Below are 23,184 nucleotides of genomic sequence, written 5' to 3'. Positions count from 1 at the left end.
GTCCTATCGGGTCCCCAAGTTTGGGAAGTTGTGGAATCTCCAGTAGGCGCTCCGTTGTTAGGTTGCAAATCCTGAATCCTTTGGCCTTACCTACTCAAAAAAAATCAGACTTTAGGTCTTTCTTTTGGCTTAGGGGGACTGTGGGAAAATGGCGGAGTCACCAAGGGCACCATGACTTGAGAACGTTTGGTAATCTCTGGTCTAACTGTGACTCTACCAGATCTTCAAAAAGTTGTCTGTGTGGTTCTCTGGAAAAGATGCAAAGGAATTATTCGCAGGCGCCATCGTGCCTTCTGTAGTATTAGGGGGCAGGCCATGCTGGGCAGAGGAGGGAGAGGGTAGACTATACTAGTGACACAGAATGTGGAAGTTTGACATCCACAGGGCTCATAGATGGTGTGTGTGTGTGTGTGTGTGTGTGTGTGTGTGTGTTTGAGTGCCTTTTAATGGATCATATCCCCAGTTTACACTGGATTTCTCCACTCCCTGTTGTTACACCAGTTGCTACGTGTGTCTTACCTCATTCTTTTAGGCTGTCTACCTGGCCCAAGAAAGTATTTGAGTTTTTTACCCCCTTGTGAGAGGACACAAAGCCTCAAAGCCAACTGAAGTGGGTGACCTTATCCCAGATCACATGTCTAGCCCCTCCCATGTTCATTCCCCACCTTCAGCTCCACCCCAGGCCTGTGCCTCTGTTTCTTTAGCTGGAAATTGAGGACCGTAACTCCTGGCTGGTGCTAGGGACTTGTATTCAGAGATGAAAGTCATGTCTTGGCCCTCAAGGAACATATGGGGTAGCGAAGGAGTTGGACGAATGAACCACCAATGATAGTACAACATGATGGGACACAGGACTTAGTCATGTGTGGAGTCACAGGGCACTGGGAAGAAGGGCTCCTGGCTCAAGACTTCAGTGACTGAGGTGGTCATGTGTGATTGGGAGGTCATTAGGCTTGAGTTGAGCCTTCGGGAGCAAGCAGATGAGGATGAGGGTAGAAGGAGGGCCAGTGGGAAAAGCAAAGATGCGGAGTCACAGAGGAACATGACTTAGGGTCAAGAGGTTTGGCCCTGGGGTGGCTGAGATGTCATCTCAACTTGACAGGCCATGAGGGGAAGACTTTAGGCAGGACAGTCCTGTGGACCTCTCTCTCTAGAGCAGTGTGGACCAGACCAGAGGCGGAGGAAATGGGAAGCCGGGTTAGACAGGAGAGAGGTGTAGGACAGAATCTGGTGCCTGGTTGGATGATGTGGAGGAAGGAGCCAAGGACAGCTCCCAGATTCTGGTTTGTGGCTGATTCTGCCAACACCAAGCCACTAGGGGATGAAACTCTTTGGGATCAGAGAACGATAGGATATGAACATCACTTGACTTTGATTGTCAGCCAATTATACAGTTATTTTATCTTTAGCAGATTCTAAGTCCTTTAGGGCAGAAGCTGTGTTTTCTCCATCACCACATCCCCTTTAGTTCCTCCCTAATGCAAAGCCTGGCACATAAGAGGTGTTAATAAAGCGGAGTCAATTGAAGAAGAGAAAACCCCTTTAGGCTCCCTGTTGTGTTAAAAAACGAAACAAAATGAGTGGTACAGATACACAATTAGATGTTGTTGGACAACTCAATTATCTGGAAAGCCCAAACATGCATATTGTATTTTTAAGGTTCTATGGGTGGGGATAGTTAATGACAGAAAGGAGAAAAAACCCAAGGTCTCAGTATGGTAACAGAGCATCTCTCTACCCAGTCTTTGACTCTGGACCCTCAGCCAGCCAGGTGGGATGGCACAGGTTCCCACAATTCTCCCAGCCTTCCCCTGACACACCATGGAGCTCTTCCCACTGTGATGCTTTTCTTATTGAGATTCACATAATCTTAGCAGCATGCAACTGTTAATCTCATCGTGTGTGACATCCAGGAAGACCATATTGCCTCCTCTTAAAATATCATCCTCACTTGAAGATTTTTTTGTGGGGGGTAAAAGTCTTTCAGGGGTGCCTGGGTGGCTCAGTCAGTTCAGCATCTGCCTTCAGCTCAGGTCATGTTCCTGGGGTCCTGGGACTGAGTCCTGCGTTGGGCTCCCTGCTCAATGGGAAATCTGCTTCTCCCTCTCCCTCTGCCTCTGCCACTCTGCCTACTTGTTCTCTCTTTCTCTCTCTGTCTCTGTCAAATGAATGAAATCTTTTTAAGAAAGTCTTTCATGTCTGTACTAAAACCAATACGATTGGATTATGGAGTCAATATAAGATTTGTGTGCACCTTTAAGATAGAATATAAGACGCCAAAGAAGTCTTATTTCTTAGTACAGGCCATTATGGTCATTTCAACGGAAGGTTTTGAAATTTGTGGTGGAATGGTCACAAGGCCGCCTCTGTAGTGAACTGGGAGTCACGATGGTTTTCTTCTGCCCAGGTTACAGGATCCCTCCTTCAGGAAACAACTCGCAAGTGGGCTCAATACAAAGAGAAGTGTCTGAGAGACTTGCTCAAGGAACCTTCTGGTAAGCAGGTGTATGAGTTTTCTGTGGCTGTGTAACAAATAGCCCCAAAGCTCAGTGGCTTAAAGCAGTCATCATCATCATCATCATCCCAGTTTCTGTGGGTGAGGAATTCAGACCAGGCACAGTGGGGATGACTTGTTTTTGCCCTACAGTGTCTGGCGTTTAGCTGGAAAGCTCAGTGTTTGGGGGCTGGAATCATCGGAAGTCTTGTTTGCACTGACAACAGATGGCTGATGGTGACTCCCAGCCATGAGTCTGTTGTCCAGAACACTCTCAGTGGCCTGTCCATACAGACAAGGCTCCTCCCAGCATGGTGGTGAGGCTTCCAGGGCAAACATGACCAGAAGCCATCTTGCCTTTTATGATGCAGCCTCGGAAGCTATTTCTCCCATGTTCAGTTGCATCAGGTGGTTACCAAAGCCTACCCAGGTTCAAGGGAAGGGAGGAGGGACCCCCACCTCTCATCATAAAAGAGCACATGGAACAGGTTATACGTAGATGTGACAGCCCACTCACCACCAAATCGCATGACCTGAGCCACTGTCATAGATTAACCTGGGACTCTGTTGGGTAGGTGGGCGGGAGGAGGTCCAACATTTCTCCTAGCCAGATCTACACTAGGGTTAAAGCCTTCTAGCAAATATGTTCATCGTTTGATCAGTCCATGGCCTCTCTTGCCCACATACTGACTCTTCAGGTATGTCCAGATTCCCCCCCCCCACCTTTTTTTTGAATGATGAAATCTGGCCTCTCCTTATCCTCCTGGCTGCTTTCAGATGATTTCATTCAGCAGCTTAGTGGAGGACAGGATACTGTAAATGCTCTCTTCTTTTTCCTGACCCGAAGAGTCCCAACCTTCAAGCCATACCCCTCTCCCTCTGACTATTTCTTCAGCCCAGGCTGGTGGCAATCAGAGCTTGGTATCTGTTATGAGAACTACCCCTCACTTTAGGGAATACTGCTTTCTGAAATAAAAGTAGGGCATGTTCTCTTTTTCTGGAGTCCTGCCATGAGAAGCTTGGCCAGGTGAACATTGTTTTGCACAGACCATGTGCTAACACTTGGCAGCTGGGTCGACAAGATGCCCTGAGCCAGCTCATAACCTGGCAGATCTGCATCTGTGGGGTCCTGATGCCAATAACATGGCGGTTCAACCCAAGTGGCCCCTGAAAGCTAGCCCCAATAGGGAATGCGTAGTTCCTAGGAGTGAGGAACTTGCAATATGGGCATTTGGGATCCAACCTGAAACCCCTTCCTTTCATTCCAGAAGGTCCATAAGGCAGTGCCCTGTGTTTTCAGCACCTCTTTGCCAAGTGTCAGGGTGCCAATTGTCCCCTGAATGTGAGATGGTGCAAATGCCTTATAATGATTGTTGAGTTGGTCTTCAAATGGAGAAATATGACCCTCCAGAGGTTGTGGGTTGTATTGGATATGTGCAACCAAGAATCTCAGTTTTGGACCCCCCTGTACCCATGGGTCATATCGCACAATTCACAGTGTGTTCCAGCATCTAACTGACGAAGGTTTGACAGTTCTGTAGTGAGTTATGGTACAGAAGGCACTGGGTAAACCTCCAAGTGTCCTCCTGACCCCGAGTTTGTGTGATGGTTCTGTCCATGTAAAATAAACCAGCATCAGCATGACGTGCACATGGACATAACTGACGGGACCGCTGCCAGAGGTCAGGTTGGATAGACAAAGCCACAGAGCTTGGGGGTGCATTAAGCATTACTTCCTCCCCACGCTGTTCCTCATCCTTGATGTGTCTGGACAGTGGGACTCCCAAGCTAGTTCCTGCATAGGGCACGCCAGCTTCCCGTGCCAGGGAGGGGGCTCTGCCTCCATCGGTGGCGCTGGTGCTCCAACATGGCCCTCATCCAAGATCTTTTCTCCCCACAGGGACCTTTTGTAATGGGACCTTTGATCGATACGTGTGCTGGCCTCATTCTTCTCCAGGAAATGTCTCCGTTCCCTGCCCTTCATATTTACCTTGGTGGCGTGAAGGTAGTAAGTCTTATTTTACCATTTTCTGGCAGTTCTCTTAAAGGCTGGTCCCTCCTGGGTAGGCCATCTGGGGAGCAATTAGGAAGAGCACATTGCAACCGAGTGCTTTTCTCAAGTCTTCTTTACCTACAGGTCTTCTAAGCTGTCAATAACACACCTTCCTTCTTCTCTGGGCACCTCTTCTTGCCTTCCTGAAATTCTTCTGCGTCTGGTGCTCCATTAATACAATAGTCCTCTTTTCTTTGAAGATTGGAGAGTCCAGGTTCAGCTACTACAGAATTTGCTGCAGCGAGGGTTGCCGTGCAGAGGAGAAAGAACTAGGGGAGAGATTGGGAAGCTCACACCCACAACTTTGGGCTTGCTGGATGGAGAAGAAGGGTGTCAAAACTATCCTTGTGATAGCTTTGGCAGGTGGTGACTGGCTGCCCCACCCACCCAGCCTCTTGGTTGGTTTATTCTGGAAGGGGGAGAGAAGAAATGACTGGTTAGAACTCCCTACATTCGACTGTAGGCCATTAAATAATAAGAAAAAAATTACTATTCTCAAAAAACATAAGCAATTACAAAGTTCCAGGCAAAACCAAGTGGGAATGGGTTACAGAGAAGGAGAGATGGTGATATTTTGTATTTAATTTCAGCTCAGTAAATCATCAGTTAAAATTTGGTTTCAATTTTCTGAGGCCTCTAGTGCAAAGAGAGAGTTTCCAAGAAAGAGAGTGCATTTCTGGATGGGACGGCTAATGGTATGTTTTGTGGAACTGTCCTCTGGTGAATGGTGAAATCCAGTTGGAAGTGACCCAGGAGGTGTGAAGATGTGACGTTTAACGGAACAGAGTTTGCTGGACTGGAGAGTCTGGATAATTGAAGGAAGCAGCTGTGTGGGAGCCAGCTCAGTGGGGCAGGGAGAACACTGCATGTAGAGTCCAGAGTCCATTTGTCTCTTCTATGCTCTGTGACTTTGGACAAGTGTCTAGATCTCTCTGAACTGTTTTCTTGTCTGTAAAGTGAAGTGAACAACAGCTACTCTTGGGATCCTGCTTAGTCATTGAATAGGAAGGCAGGCCTGGAGTCAGCCACACAGCAGGTAAATGGAACTGAGGTAGAGACCAAAGTCCAGCCCTCAGAGTCCTGAAGGTCTTTAAGACTCAAATGTCCCTGGATCTCAAGGGCACATGGAGCAGACCACCAGTGCCCAGCCCCTGTACCTGTGCATTCTTCCCATGAGCTAAAAATGGAGGCCCATTCCACCTGAAGGGGAAAAGTGGTCCAAAATCTGAACTTACAAAGAGTTGAGTTAAAGGCTTTTTTAAAAAAAATGGGTTCTGGGCTTCTAGAGTGCCCCAATGGGAGTGTGATTCACAGAAGGTGGAAAGTTACTCTTCCACTCAACATCCTGTGCGTTACATCTCAGAATCCAAAGGAATCTGTATGGTGAGAAGAAAATGTGGAGGCAGTGGAAGGGTTTAGAGAAGAAAGAAGGAGAAAAAGTCTGGTGGGATAAGACCAGAAGAAGACACACCATGGAGGGTGGGAGGTGGGACGATGCTTGACTATACAGGATGCTGGGGCTTGATTGCGTAGAAATTGGGACTGACACCAAGGATTTTAACTCTCCTCTGGAGGGCGAGATCCCGTGGAGCCAGGAAGAGGCTGAGGCATGGGAAGGACTTCATATGATTTGTAGTGTGGGGATATGATGTTGATTGCTCGCTGGCTGGGAGAACGGGGTTGAGGGGCAGAGAGATGACACGGAAAGTGACTGCAGGGATCCAGAGAAAGGGACCATGATGGAGTGGATGCAGGCAGAGGCAGAGGAACCGTCAAGACTTGTCAGAGGAAGCAGGAGGTGAGGGACAGAGAGGGCTGGAAAGTGGAGGAGAGGAGCTGAGCTCACACCCACCTGGCCCCACCCATGCTCACCATCATCTGGGTGCTGGCTCAGGGCCCCCACTGCTCACGTCTGGCATATCCTACGAACAGCAAGGGAGAGGGCTGCCCGGAAGGAGAAGAGAGCCAGTAAGAGGTTAGGTCAGAGAGTACTGGGGGCCAGAACTTACAGGGCTTTGTGGGAGGCTGGGAAGGGCCCTGGCTTGTCTTCAGACAGCTTTTAGAAGATTTGGAGCGAGGCATGGTGTGGCGTGGCTGCTGTGTGAACCATAGACCATGAGTGACAAGAGCGTCAGAGGCATTTGCAATAATCTGGGGGAGAGAGAGAGAGAGAGAGAGAAAGAGAGAGAGAGAGAAAGAGAGAGATGGCTCCAGGAAGCAGGGAGCAAGGGATGAAAGCCAAAAGGCAAGGCTCAGATTTGGGGTATGTTGGAAGGTCCAGGTGACAGGATCGGCTGATGGACCAGATGAAGTGGGCAGAGACAGAGAGAAAGCAAGGATGACTCCAAGGTTTGGGGCCCGAGGACCGGGACGATGGGTTTGCCATCAATAGGATCAGGAAATTGTGCGACTAACCAGGTTTGGGGGAGAAGACAACGAGCTTGCTTTGGGGAATGGTGTTAGCGAGGACAGCTAGAGACCTCGTGGAGTCTGGACAGATCAGCAGATCTCTGATCTGCGGACTCAACAAATAGTCACCATTGGTCCACACTGTGCAGGGTCGGGAGTGGGACTTTGGGACAATTTCTGTTGCTCATTTGCGAATCCTGTCCCTGGTCTTCCGGTGGGGAGGAGGGATGGCAATCCCTTTGGGGGAGGGACCTAGGAATGGACATGACTGGGTCACAGCAGCCATCCTCACAGACACAGAGGCAGCCTGTTACTTGCAAACACACACATGCCCACGCACACACTCATCAAATCCTCCCCCACCCTGGGGAGGGCTGGCACCATGACCATGATGGTTCTCAGCTCTTCAAGAAGACATTGGAAGTCTCGGGGAGTGGGAGGGTCCCAAGCTCAAGGCCACCGACCCTGTAGGTGACCATATAGGCTCTGTCCACCTCTTTCTCTTTTTCATGGTGCCACCTCTAGAACACCAGGACAGGACACCCCTCTCTGACTGCGCAGCCGGGAAGGCCCAGGTCCGCGTGTCCCAGCTGGGCTGCACCTTTGAGGTCTCCTATGTCTCTGAGTCACCAGGAACTGTTCTAGCTCCAGAGACTTTGGGTAAACACAGCAGACATTAGAGGACCGTGGTTTGTTATGAAACTCCGAGGCTTCCATGTTTTTCTTTCCTTCCCAAATAAACAGCAGGGACACTAATGAGCAGCCCCTCCCCACCCCCCCAAAAAGGAAGTGAAAATCCCTTTACCCTGGGATTTTCCACAGCTTTGCGGTGAGGACGAGGGCCTCACCACGTGCTCGGGCACGGGCTGTGTGCTCTGACCTTTCCCCTAGAGCTGTGTTTACTTTCAGAAAACTCAGGAAGGGCCTACAGATACTGCTTGGCTCCGGGCACTTGGCAGACGCTGGAAAACTCCACAGATATTTGGCAGGATGACTCCGAATGCTCCAAGAACCACAGCTCCGACAGCAACGTGAGTGCACTTGGCCCAGTGATGATGGGCCCTGGACCCTGGGCCCCGAGCACCCTCCACCAGGGCCCCTCACCCTGGCTGGCTTTGGGGGCCACACAGACTTCCCCCACAGCTGGTCTAGCCCAGACTCCCCTGGAGAAGGTCCACAGTCACATGAAAGCAACTTCTGGCCACTGGATTTCTTCTGCAGCGAGGGTGACATGGGGACGCTTCAGGTCGCCCGGGTTCTTGTCCCTGGCCTAGTACTGGGTGCATAAAAGCGTGTGCACACCGCAGACACTTAATAAATACTCAGGGAACAGTTTTGCAGATTCCGAGCATTGGGTCTGTGTGGGGCCTGGGCCTCAGACCAGTTCCTGGGTCCCCGGGTGGTGTCAGCGTGCGGCTGAGGCTGGGACTCGGGGATCGTGAGGGACCCGCCGGCAGGTGTGGGATGCCTGCGGCCTCCTCTGGGCTCAGCCCCGCAGGCGCCCGAGGTAGCACGCAGGGACAGCAAAACCAGAATTGAAAACTGCACTCTCCAAGACCGGAAGTTAAGATTTCTCTCTTTAGAGAGGTGAGGCGTGGGGCGCTGCCTCCTCCTCTCTGCCAATGGTCATTTCCCCAAGAATTCAAATACTTAAAAAAACAAAACCCAACAAATCCCTGAAACATGAAAAACCAAATTAAAAATCCTCAAAACATAAAAAACCAGCTTCTGGCCATGTTTGCCTGCGCTTCTAGTAACAGGTTGACATTTGCCCGGAAAAACGCTAGTGATCGCAGATCTTTGCTCTTCTGAGTGCTGGCAAATGAAATACGTGATTTCTTCCTTCTCATCCGTCGGGGGTCCTTATGCACGATAACGGATTCTCTTTCAGGAGATCGCGTTTGTATGTAAATTTGTATGTGTGTATAGAATTTTAATATATATACTTTAATGATAAAATTTAGTTTTCCATACTACATAAGAGATATCGATTGATATATATATGTTATTTGTAACATTTTATTTTGAAATATCCAAACACATAGAACAGTTAAAAGAATAATAAGCACTCACAGACCCACTATCTAAATTCAAAATTTTACTGTGTTAACCTGATTAATATTGTATAAACATATTAACAAGTATTAACATCGCCCCTCCCCCATTGGCTTTTGCTTTGTCTCCCTCTTTGTGAAATATTTGACTGTGATTTGCAGACATCATGACATTTCACTCTTAAGTATTCGTCAGGTCCTTCCTAAAGAAAGGCATTATTCTGCGTTTAACTACAGCACCACGATTCCAGTGAACATCCTAGCAGCTAAAGTTTTACCTAATTTCAAGTTTCCCAGTTTTCCCTCCCATTTTTAGAGCTTTTCTTCCGTGAACCAGAGTCTAGTCCTGGTTCATATACTGGGGCTCATTTTATATCACTTTAGCATCTTTTAATCTAGAATCTCCCCCATCCCAGCCCATGAAAGCCCAGGACACTGGCTTGTGAAGAAACCCCCCCCCCCCCGAAAACTTTGTTGTCATTCCATGTGTTCCCTCATCTTCTGCATGTTCTTAAGCTGGAAGTTGGGTTTGGAGGCTTGGTAAGACCCAAGTCCATCCTTGTAGGTGCTGGGTACACTGTGTAGCCTCATGCCAGGAGACCAAAATGTCAGGTGTCTCACTACAATGATGTTCTGTGTGATCACCTGGTCTCGGTAGTGACAACCAGATCTCTCCATGGTACAACTACTTTCTCCCTTTCTATCTGGCCAGTAACTGGTGGGACGATGCTTTGGAATCCTGTGTGTGTCTTGTTCCTTTCATCAGTATCACAGCCTTCATCGATGATGCTGACTTGAGTTGATTTGAGCTCTGCCATTTAAAAACATTTTTTTTAAAGATTTTTTTTATTTATCTAACAGAGAGAGAAAGCAAGAGAGGGAACAAAAGCAGGGGGAGTAGGAGAGGGAGAAGCAGTTTTCCTGCTGAGCAGAGAGCCCAATGCAGGGCTCGATCCCAGGACCCCGGGATCATGACCTGAGCCCAAGGCAGTCGCTTAACGACTAAGCCACCCAGGCGTCCCTCTGTCATTTCTTCTATATTTACTAGCTGGCATTCTTCTGAAAAGAAGACTCCTTTCTCCTCCCCCTGGTTTTGGGTATTGCTATGAACTGACATATTGCTTTATTCATTTATTATTTTGATGCTCATTGTTTTTCTAAATTTAGCTAGTGAAATCCCTCCAATCTGGCTCTTGTGTCCTTTTGTAATAGTCTCATTGGTCTTGGACCACTCATCTGATGATTTTCCTGTTCTGGGCCCAAATTAGCAATTTCTTCCAAGAGTTCTGGATTCTCTTAAGTGGATGAATGTTATTAGAAACCAAGATCCCAGGGGGCGCCTGGGTGGCTCAGTGGGTTAAAGTCTCTGCCTTCGGCTCAGGTCATGATCCCGGGGTCCTGGGCTCGAGCCCCACATCGGGCTCTCTGCTCCGCGGGGAGCCTGCTTCCTCCTCTCTCTCTGCCTGCCTCTCTGCCTAGTTGTAATTTCTCTCTGTCAAATAAATTAAAAAAAAAAAAGAAACCAAGATCCCAGGATGCCTGGGTAACTCAGTCGGTTAAGCATCTGCATTAGGCTCAGGCCATGATCCCAGGGTCCTGGTATTGAGTCCCATGTCGGGCTCCCTGCTCAGCAGGAGGCCTGCTTCTCCTTCTGCCTGCCTCCCCCAGCTTCTGTTCTCTCTGTCTCTCTGATAAGTAAACAAATGGGTAAATTTGGAAGGAAGGAAGGCAGGAAGGAAGGAGGAAAGAAAAAAAAGAGAAAGAGGAAAGGGAGGGAGGGAAGGAAGGAAGGAAGGAAGGAAACCTATCATAGGATTCTATCAATATAAAATTTAAGAAAGTGAAAATTAATCTCTAATGACAGAAAGCAGACCAGTGTTTACTTTGGGCATAAGATGGTGTGAGGGAATGAGAGGAAATGTGTTTTAAAGGGTCACAGGGAAACTTGTGGGAGGTTATGGGAATGTTCATTATCTTGAATGTGGTGGTGAGATCACAGATATATTCATGTCTGAATTCATCAAGATTTATTCTTTAAATACATACGGTTTATGGTACACCAGTTTGCTTTAATAAAGCTGATAAGAGTGTTCTGTGGAGAAGTTTAAGCCATGATTTAGCACGTAATACTTATTTGCTGTGGGTTCTTGTACAAAAATTTAGCGAGAAACATCATCTTGATGGTGAGTAACATGATGGATTGAGTGAGAAGGTAGGATTCCATTGGAAAAATCATGACAACACAGAGTTTCCAGCAAATTATCCTCTGTTCACCACCAGGCTGCCCTGGGACTCAGAGAAAATATTGCACTGTTTTATGGTGTCTTCACATAAGGGGTCCTGCCTGACAAGTTATTTTAGGAGGGAACACCCAGGTGAAAACCTGTCCCCATCTTCCAGAGAGAGGGATTCCTACCCCCTAGGGACAGCACTTCCAGGGACAAAAAAACAAAAACAAAAACAAAACAAACAAAACACCACCTGTCCTCATTTCCAAGGCACCTTCTTGTTCTGAGCACAGTTCTTCCATGATACTGTCTATCCTGGTGCATCGAGGCTGGACTATAGGACCAGCCATCAAGACTCTCCCATGGGCATTTCAGTTCATCAAGGATCTTTGGCTTCTGAGATGGACCAGAGAGCAGTCTTAGCTACCCTAGTTGGGTGTCAACAAGGCTACAGTGCTTGCCTGGAGCCATGATCCTCTTGGGCATGGAGCTTGGTGGTCAGATCTGCTCTTTGTCTGTGCTCAGGCGGAACACCATGCCTTGCTGTCGACCTTGCAGCTGTTGTACACCGTGGGGTACTCCCTGTCCATCGTCTCCCTCCTCCTGGCACTCACCCTCCTCTTGTTTCTTCGGTGAGTGGAACTTCTGCTTACACGTCTTCGGGTGTCCACCCTGGGATTTGTTCATTGGCTCCCTCTAGAGCGCAGAAGACTGGGCTGGCTGATGTCATGACCCACCAGAGCTGGAAGGGTTGGGAGAGAGTTTCTGGCCCATCATCTCCATTTTGCAGGTAAAGGGGAAAGGGGTCTAAGAGGTCCAGGGAGAGGATCTGGTCACTGGTGGTCACAGAGTACACCTGGAACTGGAATCGGGGAGTCTTACCTCTGCTTTAGCCTCCTCCGGATTAGACAACCTCCTGTCTACCCCACCCTGCCAGAGACATGATTTTTACAGAAGAGACTAAGAAACTTTCCCAAAGAAAATTAGTGAGTGGTAGAGCTGGCCCACCAGGCTCCAATTAGCTATCAATCATCCGAGTCCTTTCTTGGTGCCAGCACATTTCTGAGCAAATTACAGGTATTAAGTAATTTAAATGTGTTCCTAATCAGAATTGAGGCTAATTCTAATCCTAGGAGATTAGCATTATCATTAGCCCCATTGTATAAGTGAGTTGACTGAAATATGGTGAGATCAAGTACCTTGTCCAATGTCACGTGGCTGGTGAGTGATGGGGGCAGGTTCACAACCAGGCAGTTCAGAGACTGAGCATTTTCATTCCCTTATATTATTTCTCAGATCTAAAGCCTTAGTGTACTTTACTAAATCATGTTTTTAGAAATCACCCAAGTGAGATATTTATGGACCCCCTAGGGGGCCCTCCAAGGGCTGCCTCTCCCCCTTCCTTCAGCTACATCACTGAGGATAATGTGGCAGAATGACCATTGGATAACAATGCAGGAGATCTAGATGGGCACCTGGAGACCAGGATGCTAGCTCCATAATGGCTTCCCACCTGGGCTCCTCTAACCCCAGGCCTGGTCCCTCAATCTCAGGATATTCTGTGGCTTCTAGATTAAAGTCATGACCATATGCCTCATCTGGAGAACAATTCTTGAGCAGTGGGAGAATTCCACAGCCTGTACCCATTGCTGTCCATGACCCGCAAGCCCGGAGAGAATAGCTGTCCAACACTAGAAGAAGTTACCTTAGCTAAGCCTAGGGGTTGACCAGATATCCATTTGTCTCACATGCTAGAAAGTAAGATTTAATCCTTGCCTTTGAGTGGCACCCAATCCAATTAAGGAGAAAAGTGCATAAATAATAAAACACAAGACCTACCTTGGGTACTGTTCAGAAATTTAAAAAGTAACAACAGCTCTAAAACCAGGCAGATTTGTGCTGTACTGGGGGCACAGGCAGAACTGTGAGGGCACAGTGATGGAAAAGGGCCCTTTTGGCTAGAGAGACAGAGGACACAGAGTTTTACACCAGCCAGTACAAAAGAAGAGCCTACAGAAGGCTTCAGGTAGGTGAGGAGGAGGTGATGAAAGCTGACATTGTCTGGATACATACAATGTGTAGGTACTGTGTGAGTACTTTGTGCCAATCAAGTGGCTGGTATCCCTGTGATCCTTGAGGTAAGTGCTCTTGTACTGATAGGTAGTAGAACCTTGGAGAGTGCTGCTTCGGCCTCAGAGTTTCTGGGTTTCAGCTCCACCACTTCCTTCTCTAGGACTTTGGAGAGCTGATTTAACCCTTCTGCCTCAGTTTCTCAATTTTTACTCAATGTGTAACTGTTATCCCCATTTTCCAGATGAGGGAAATGAGGCACAGAGAAAATTACATAACCCAGCTGTACCGCTCTGGAGTCTACATTATCAACACCTGCCCTCTAGTGACAGGTGCACAGGTGTTTCAGGCACACACCTGTTGGTCTGAACCATTCTTTCCTGAGGGTAGACACCTGGTTTTCTCCCTGCACAGAAAACTCCACTGCACACGCAACTACATCCACATGAACTTGTTTGCTTCTTTCATCCTGAGAGCCCTAGCTGTGCTGGTGAAGGATGCTATCATCTACAACTCTTACTCCTGGAGACCCAACAGTGACAAAGAGTGGATGTCCTACGTGTCAGAGGTATGCCCCTCCCTACCATAGCCTCTCACCTGGTAGATCAGTCCTGGGAATTGTAGGGAGGGAATGTGGAGCTTGGAAGAGGAAGAGGAAGATAGAGGGGTGTCAAAGGACTTCTGGAGAAACATCATCTGACTTAAACACAAACCCCTAAAACCAAACCAGAAAACACCCCAAACCTCCCAAGAGTGGGGCAGGTAAAGGAAATCATCATGGAAGGGTCCACCACAGGGTGCTGTGTGTCCTTGTATGGGAAATTTCTTCATCTGTGAACCAAACAACTGAACCAGATTAGCTTTATTGCCATTGTTGTTGTTATTATTATTATTATTATTATTATTATTACTACTACTACTATTTTTAAAGCAGCAAAGCTTTTCCACATTGAAATCAGTTTCTGTTGGGATGCTTTTTCTTTTATCTTGTTAATAATGATGGTAGTAACCTGTCACATTAACCCTCTGGAATAAATCCAACTAGGTTCTGATATATTACTCTTTTTCCAATGTTGCTGGATTCCTTAGCTGATGCTATGTTTTGGTTAGCTTTCCCTCATCTGCACCTGTGAGTAAGTTTCTTTTCTTATGATGAAGAAGATAAAGTGTATGCTGACCTCTTAAGAGAAATCAGACTTGTTACCTCTGTCTCTATTCTCTGGAAGAATTTAAGATGGGTATTTTTCTTTCTTAAACATTTGACAGATGACTCCAGTGAAGCCATTTGGGCTCAGAATTTTCTTTATTGGAAGGCTTTTAGTTATGGACTAGTTTCAACTCATATTCAGATTCTCTATTTCTTCTTATGTCAGCTTTAGTGGCTTGTGTTTTTCTAGGAATTTGTGTGCTTCAACTAACTCTTCAAAATTCTTGCCATACTATTGTTCATAGTTTCTTAAGAACTTTTTAGGGTCTGTTGCAACTCTGGTGGTATTGCTTTTAGCTTCCCTCATATTGATTATTTATACTTTCACTCTCTTTTCTCCCTTTTTGATCATCCTTGCCAGATGTTTTATGGCTTTACTAGACTTTCCCTAGAATGAAATTTTGGTATTTTTGATTCTCTTTATTTTACATTGTCTCTTTCATTAATTTCTGCTTTTATCTTTATGCTTTCCTGCCATGTCCTTTCTTTAGGTGAAGTTTGCTCTCTTTCTCTGACATAATAGGACAATTGATTATCGGCCTTTTTCCTTTTTTAATTAAGTCATTTAGGATTATATGTTTTGCTCTGGATGTGTTATTAGCTACATACCACACATTTTGATATGCAATACTTTTCATTTGGTTCAGAAATAAGTTCTAATTTTTATCATTATTTCTTTGTTTGATTCATGGGTTATTTAGAAATTTATTTCCTCCTTTCCAATCATATGATTTTTTTTTTAGTTGGTTTCTAGCTGAGTTGAACTAAGATCAAAGAGTGTACCTTTCAGTGTTTCCTTTAGGGAAACTGCTGCTGATGCGTTCTCCCTCTTTCTGTTTGTCTGCAAATGTATAAAATGTCAAGGAAGAGGCTGGGCTTGGAAACCTACAGGAAGCCCCCCTTCCCATTTTGATATTGTCCCCAGCCTCTCTGAGCTGTTCAGCCGATTCTGGGGCTGAGGCGGGGTAGAGGGACGGCTGTGCATGGGGAGGCCCTTCTCCATCCTCTCCGTCCTCTTGGGTCCACACAAGAACACCTGGCCTCACCCTTGGATGCTCTGTCCTCCGCAGATCTCTGCCTCCTGCCGCTCAGCCCAGGTCCTGCTGCATTACTTCGTGGGTGCCAATTACTCATGGTTGCTGGTCGAAGGCCTTTACCTCCACACACTGCTGGAGCCCACAGTGCTCTCAGAGAGGCGGCTGTGGCCCAGATACATGCTGGTGGGTTGGGGTGAGTGACCTGAACCCCAGCCTCCTCTCTTAGGGGCCCATCGGAACATGGGAGCCTGAGAGAGCCTTTGGTTTCCCTATTGGGGGAGCATCTAGGACAGAGAACTCTCCAGTGGCAAGATACTGAAGTAAGGGGTGTGTGTGCATGCATGCAGTTACACGCAAGCAATGTGGACCCAATGCATATGTTCAAAAATCAAGGTTTTGATAGACTCCGTTGCCCTTCCTCCTGCCCTGTCCCCAGCTGTGGCGATCTGCTTAGGTTGCCGTAGCAAAATCCCATAGACCACATGGCTTAACCAACAGACATTTACTTCTTGCAGTTACAGAGGCTTGGAAGTTTGAGATCGGAGTTCTGGTGAGGGGTCTTCCTGGCTGCAGATAGCTGCCTTCTGACTCTAGCCTCATATGGTAGAGAGAGAGAGAGAGAGAGAGAGAGAGAGAAAGCAGGCTCTCTGGTCTATTCCTCTATGGGCACTAATCCCATCATGAAGACCACCACCTCCCCCTCCAAACCTAGTTACCTCCAAAGATCGCATCCCCAATTATCATCATATTGGGGGTTAGGGCTTCAACATGGGTTGGGGGATGCGAGAACACAACATTCCATCTGGAGTGCCAGCGGAGCCTTCAAGATGGGGTCTGGAACCCTTGTGGCCACGGGTTCTTGGAGAATGTGAGACTGCAGGATTCAGAAGAAATATGGATGACCTACAATTGGGGAGATTTGACTTAATGTCTTGCATTTACTCTGAGCTGCTTTGCAATGTGTGGCAAGCGTTTTCTCCTCTCTGCTTCCTGGTTGGTCTCAGAGTGAAACAACAGATGGGCTCTGTGTCCCCCAGGTCTCTCCAGCTCTTGGCCTGCAATTCAATCTTTGGGCTTTTATAAGTTTTTACCAGATGCTTGTGGCCCATCAGGTTGGGGTGGGAGGCAGGCAGGTTTGGCCAATCAGCCCCTAACTACATTTCCATTTTTTTTTCTCCCAGCCTTCCCACTGCTGTTTGTGGTACCCTGGAGTATGGCTCGTGCACAGCTCGAGAACACAGGGTAGGAAATTCACCTGCTCTCACACTTCCATGGGCCAGTAATTTCCAGCTATGCCCCATACAAGGATTTATACCATTTCCCCAAAGAGAATATCCGCTCCCTTCCCGTTTGGGCCATCTAGAATATACTTAGAAATGTAGATAAAATAATCAAAGATCTTTATTGTAGTCATGAGCTTTAGCTTGGTTACACGGCAAATTAGCATCAGATTAGCTCAAATTAACACAAAAAAGTCCCCGCAGAGGTTAGCAGTGACCCTCCGCATGTAAAGAGATGGGGACAAAATTGGTTCTTTTGTCACTGTTCACAGTGGGGTGGCAAGTGGGAAGCCTCCTTCTTCCAGAAGGCACCAGGCTGTTCATTCAACCTTGTCTCTGCCTTAAGTCTTCTCCTGCCCCTTTGCCGCAGGTGCTGGGGAACCAACAAGAATAAGAAAATCTGGTGGATCATCAGAGGACCCATGCTGCTTTGTGTAATGGTAAGGACCATCCCACTCCTGCCTTTTCCTCGCTGAGCTCAGCAGCTGTGGGAGACCCTCTCCCCTTCCCTTACCACCCACCTGAATTCTCTGGCTTGGAATGAGCTTTGGGCCAATTCCCTTGAAAAGGAGTTGCCGGGTTCTGAGTAGGATGTGCTGAATGAGAAGGAACAAGTTAGAGGCTTCTCCTTGTTCTGGTTTGGGATGCAGAGTTCAACTACACACCTCCTTCTCTCCGGGTCCTCAGACTGTGTGTATACACCTGTGACCGGCTCAGGGACCCTTACTGGTGGCCCCTGGGGACGTGGGTGCCTTTGGTTACCCACAAGCTCAGGGATAGCAAAGTTATTGGCTTGGATGTTGACCCCATTAGCATTAGTAAGGGAACCTTGTTAGAAGAGAAAAACAGGGTCGATATTACCCAAAGCTGGGATGGAGATTCGTCAAGAGATACTACTCCTCCGAGACCCAGAGGGGGAAGGACCTGGACCCCAGGTCGCCGTGGCCCCAGAATTTTACAGGGGGGAGGGACTGCTTGATTGAGAGTCACAAAGCTCTTTTGGACGGAGATGAAGTGTGCCAAAGGGGCTCAGGACTAGGAGGGAAAAGCATCCTTAGAAATTGAGGGGGATACTGCGAGTGTGAAGGTGCCCTTGATGATTCTGAGGCCGGTGTCACACCTAGGCTGAGCGGTGACACATGTGCTGTGTCCCCTCCTGTCACTCCGCACCCAGTGAAGTCTGGCCCCACCCACCCCAAGGGAGAGCCGAGTCCTGAGCTCTGCCCTGCCCCTCTCCCATGCCACTGCTTCACGGTCCAGTCCTCTGCCCGCTGTGACCCCAGCACTCCCCGCTGGCGGGCACCCCCGCCACCACCTGTGACCTGGGTTGAGTGTCTTCTACATGCCAGCACTATCTAAGCCCCTGATGTGTCTTAACCCATTTGTGGGTAGATGCCATTATTACATTTCCTTGACTCACAAGGACACCAGAAGATGGAAAGAGACTTAGCCTCAAGTCCCAGTAAGTGGGGGCGCTGGATCTCAGCCCAAAGGGTCTGACTGGGGGCACCAGCCCTTGTAACCACAGCCCGGTGCTCCTGACCCCCGATCTTTTTTTTTTTTTAAAGATTTTATTCATTTATTTGACAGACAGAGATCACAAGTAGGCAGAGAGGCAGGCAGAGAGATAGAGGAAGGGAAGCAGGCTCTCCACTGAGGAGAGAGCCCGATGCGGGGCTCCATCCCAGGACGCTGGGATCATGACCTGAGCTGAAGGCAGAGGCTTTAACCCACTGAGCCACCCAGGTGCCCCCTGACCCCCGATCTTTATTGGCTCCTTCCCACATGCGTGATGCAGACCTGTCACCCATGAGTACCTCTCCTTGGACACTGCTGAGATTGGCACCCCCTCCCTCGGCGGTCTTATCCCCCCGGCTGCTGTCCCCAGACACTCCCCCCAGGAGGTAGAATGGTCGCAGCCTCCTTGTGTCCTTCCCAGATCCCGTACAGACTTCTGCTATGGTCCCAGCAATGCTTCATTACACGTATCTGTCCAAAAGCTGTCTGTGGCCACAGTGAGCCCCAGCTTCTGTTCATCCTGGCAGCATGCCCGAGCAGATGGCAGCTCGGCATGAACACCTGTGACCCACACTTCCCAGCCCTGGAAGGTTCCCGCTAACCAGGCAGGAGGGAAGCCAGCAGGCCCTCGCTGGGATGGAGCTCAGGCTCGGCGGCAGCAGGAACCTTCGTGTTCACCCTGCCACGTTCTAGAAGCAGCTCTAAAGGTAGGCATTTTAGTCCACACACCAGGCCAGATGAGGAGGGGATAGGAGTAGGTAAGTTTAGAGATAGATGAAGCCAACTTCTGAGCCCTCTACCATGTTAGCAATCACCTCTGCCAGCCTGTAGACCCAGACCTAAACACAGGAGCTGGGGTACCACGGAAGTGTCACCAAGAGCATTATATAGGATCATGCATCCTGCACCGCCTAGGACCTGAAAGGGAGCCGCATATATTTGGGGTCCTAAGCCCACCCATTCTGATAACGGAATCTAAGAGGAGTTGGCTGGGTTCTTGAAAATTTTCCCCATTCAGCCCCTTTTTCCTGTTTGGGCACAAATGGAGAACAGCACCAGCCAAATATGCCTGCTGACTCCTGTCTTGCAAGACGCCTAGATGAACACCGGTTCACCCAGGCCAGTGTTTCATTCCGTGGCATTGAAGAAGGGCCTCCGCCATATGGCCCATTTGTTGATGCCCATTTTCTCATGTCCGGTCCCTGGGAGACCCAAAGAACAACAAAACCACATGCTCCTCATCACAACTCTTCATTTCCTAGGATACAGTCCCAATTGAAATTAATTTGCTGAAATAGGTTCCTTTCCCCAGTTATACTTATTTTGTGAGCAAAATGCCCGAGTTCAACAAATCACTAAGCCAAGGACACAACGTTTTCTCTTTGTGATGAAAAGCAGATATCCCATTAAAGAAATAAATTACTTGGTTGCGTTTAGTTTGTATTTAAGTGTTCTGTTACTAAATATTCTTTGGCTGGGACGTTCCATCATTCCCGTTGGCTGGTGGACGGGATAAATGGTCTCTTGCCCAAAACTGCAGATGGTTAGTTTCGAGCCCTGATTCTCCTGGGGCCAGTAAGGCAAGTCGCAGGAGGTCCACGTTGGATTCTGCAGCTTGTGTTTCAATCTGTGGTTCGAGGGGTTTTTTCCCAGGTGGGGGACATTTGTATCTTGCTGGCTCAATGTTTGTAGAGACTTTACTCCATGAATTATCACCCAGTCACCATCTCTAGTGGCTATTTCCTCATTGCACAGAGACATTCTTAAGTCATTTCCGTTTTATTTTTTTTAAATATTTTTTAGATTTTATTTATTTATTTATTTATTTATTTATTTATTTATTTATTTGACAGAGAAAGATCACAAGTAAGCAAAGAGCCAGGCAGAGAGAGGCGGAAGCAGGCTCCCTGCTGAGCAGAGAGCTCGATGCAGGGCTCGATCTCAGGACCCTGAGATCATGACCTGAGTTGAAGGCAGTGGCTTAACCCACTGAGCCACGCAGGCACCCCATTCATTTCTGTTTTAAAAACAACTGTAACCCCGGGGCGCCTGGGTGGCTCAGTGGGTTAAGCTACTGCCTTCGGCCCAGGTCATGATCTCGGGGTCCTTGGATTGAGTCCCGCATCGGACTCTCTGCTCAGCAGGGAGCCTGCTTCCTCCTCTCTCTCTGCCTGCCTCTCTGCCTACTTGTGATTTCTCTCTGTCAAATAAAAAAAAAAAAAACCAACTGTAACCCCAAACACCCCTGCACATAAAAGAGGGGAGACACCATCCCCATTCTGCATCCCTTGTCAATTACTATTCTATCATTCCTCTTCTTGGACAGATACGTGTAATGAAGCATTGCTGGGACCGTAGCAGAAGTCTGTATGAGATCTGGGAAAGACACAAGGAGGCTGTGACCATTCTACCTCCTGGGGGAAGTGTCTGGGGACAGCCAGATCTCTTCAATGTGGTGTACACTGGCTGTCTCCCTCTTCACGTCTGGCTCACAAAACAAAGCATTGCAATCTGGCTTGTGCTCCCACCTGCGAACTGTACCTTTTCTCAGCTCCTTGTTGCTAAACGCAGTCTTAGTTTGCTTAAATTCCGTGTAGCATTTACCTTCTTGAATTCCTACAGCCGGGAGCTCCCCGGATACCACTCCCTTGTGGTTTGCTCCAGCTGTCCTGGCTACTCTTTCTGAATCTCTTTTACTGCCTTCACTTCCGCCACCTTTCCCTTCCTTAGAGGGTAAGTTCCTAACCTTTCTTCTCTCCCAGTCTACCTACCCTTTCTGGACAACCTCGCCTCCTCCAATGCTGGCTCTATGCTCCAGCAGGGACCTCTTCGCTGAGATCCAGACATAATTATCTCACTGCCTTGGGACATCTTTTGTGTCCAAAATAACTAGATTTCTCCCTCTTCCCCCTGCACAGCCCTCCCTTCTCCATGCACCCCCAGCGAATGACACTACTGTACATTTGAGATCTACTGAGAAGCTTCGGGTCATCTTTGACCTCACATCCCACCACTAACAAAGGCCATTTGACTCAAACCCCTTGTAAGTTTCAAGTGCATCTCATACTCCCCATCACCGATGCCCCACAGCTGTGGCTTCTCCTCACCCCTCCATCCTTCCTCCCTGGGAACTATGAACTGCTCCCAAACCAGTCTCCCCTACTCTGATTTTGCCTTCAACCAATCCATACGCCCCATGGCTGTTAAAATGAGCTTTCTGAAGTGCAGAAATGCAAATCCGATCGGGTAACTCACCTGCCTGAGAGTCATCACTGGCTCTCCATTGCTTTCAGAAGGAAACATAAACTTGTCTGTGTGACCATGAAAGACTCTGCAGGAGCTGGTTCTCCCCACCCCCCACCCCCACTCCAGTCTCTTCACAGATCTTGTTCTCATTCTTCAAGCCCTAGCTGCACTCAAACACTTGCCATTCTACCTCTCCAAGAGCCTCATGATGTCTCCTGTGGTCATTGTCAAGGTGTTGGCTAGGGCTGTGTCCATCCAATAGCTTGACTGGGGCTAGAGAACCAGCTTCCCAAGTGGCCCATACATATGGCTGACAAGTGGTGCTGGTTGTTGGCAGGAGGACTCATGTCCCCCTGGTAGGTCTTTCCAGCTGCTTGAGTGTCCTCACACCATGGCCGCTGGCTTTCCCCAGAGAGAGAGAGACAACCAGGTGGATGCCATCCTTTTGAGACCCTGACTTCAGAAGTCACATAGCCTCATTTCCTCCATATTCTTTTCATTAGATGCGCATAGCTAACCTTAGCTCACATCCCAGAGGGAAGGGGGGAGGTTAGGCTCTGCCTTTCGAAGGGGATGGCGTTGAAGAATTTGCAGACCTATTTAAATGTTTCTATCAAGGCCGACAACAAAGGATGGAACTGTCCCAGCCCATGACAGCCCATTCCATGACTGTGGAATATAGTCTAGGGAGAAGAGAACTTGTGCTTTCCAATAAATTCCATGGCAGCTACAGGACTCAAGTTAGACACTCATAGGGCTGGAGTTATTTACGGAAGGGAGGCTGTTTAAGTGAAGAACAGGTTCTTTTCTGGTAAAGCTGTATTTAGTACCAGCTTAGTCATCTACTAGCTGTGCAACCTTGGGAACTGTACTTGTCTCTTCCATGTCTCTGTTTTCTCATTGTATCATAACATAAAAATAGTGTGGCTTCTTCAGAGCATTAATGGGAGTATTAAATAAAAATGAAGTGTGGATGTATTGAGATAGCCTTAGGAAGATTAGGGATGACCATGAACACATACTTCCTGAATGGCCAACTGCCATATCTCCCTTGGTTTACATGGACAAGGATCCGATGATCAGGCTCAGGGTGACCTTGATATTCATAAGCATCATTTATGGTTGATGGAGTGGAGCCCATCATTTATTTACCCATATCTGCTTTTTTCTAAGGTCAATTTCTTCATCTTCCTGAAAATTGTCAAGCTTCTCATTTCTAAGCTCAAAGCCCATCAAATGTGCTTCAGAGATTACAAGTACAGGTGAGTGGCCTGAGGTCAGCATCTGATGGTCCAAGATGGTTTTGACCCCTTCGGCTGTGCTGGTTAATGGTCTGGGAAGAGGGGACATGAGCTGCATCCGTATGTCTGTCTCCTAAGACAAGAGCATCAAGAAGAGGACCTCTGAAAAAGGTGTCGTGGGGTCGTGTGGGACTTTGGCCACTGGCGCGGACCTTCTGGCCCCATGGAAGTGAAGGGAGTGGTCAGTCAAGGGTACACACATTCCCCATAGCAGGAAACTTAAAATGCCCGTAAGAATGAGTGGCTGAACCACTGGATTGACCCAAAAGAGTGGTTCTAAGCATAAG

At 48.0% G+C, this 23,184-nt stretch overlaps 1 protein-coding gene across 4 annotated transcripts in view; it reads left to right on the top strand.

The window, feature by feature from the left end:
- The window catches only part of GLP2R (glucagon like peptide 2 receptor), a 49,403-nt gene that overhangs the window by 4,736 nt on the left and 21,483 nt on the right, over nt 1-23,184 (top strand). Inside the window, exons 2-11 of one of the 4 annotated variants that reach the window (XM_045986003.1) lie at nt 2,408-2,495; nt 4,395-4,499; nt 7,482-7,616; nt 7,848-7,987; nt 11,764-11,870; nt 13,783-13,876; nt 15,586-15,745; nt 16,734-16,794; nt 17,203-17,272; nt 22,770-22,858. In XM_045986003.1, coding sequence (XP_045841959.1) covers nt 2,408-2,495; nt 4,395-4,499; nt 7,482-7,616; nt 7,848-7,987; nt 11,764-11,870; nt 13,783-13,876; nt 15,586-15,745; nt 16,734-16,794; nt 17,203-17,272; nt 22,770-22,858 — 1,049 coding nt within the window. Of the gene's footprint in view, nt 1-2,407; nt 2,496-4,394; nt 4,500-7,481; nt 7,617-7,847; nt 7,988-11,763; nt 11,871-13,722; nt 13,877-15,585; nt 15,746-16,733; nt 16,795-17,202; nt 17,273-22,769; nt 22,859-23,184 lie in introns of all 4 variants that reach the window. The other 3 variants (XM_045986002.1, XM_045986005.1, XM_045986004.1) reach the window with 3 other exon arrangements.

This window comes from Meles meles, chromosome 18 (genome assembly GCF_922984935.1).
Source record: "Meles meles chromosome 18, mMelMel3.1 paternal haplotype, whole genome shotgun sequence".
NCBI classification, from domain to species: Eukaryota; Metazoa; Chordata; class Mammalia; order Carnivora; family Mustelidae; genus Meles; species Meles meles.
This window is presented reverse-complemented; position numbering and strand designations above follow the sequence as displayed.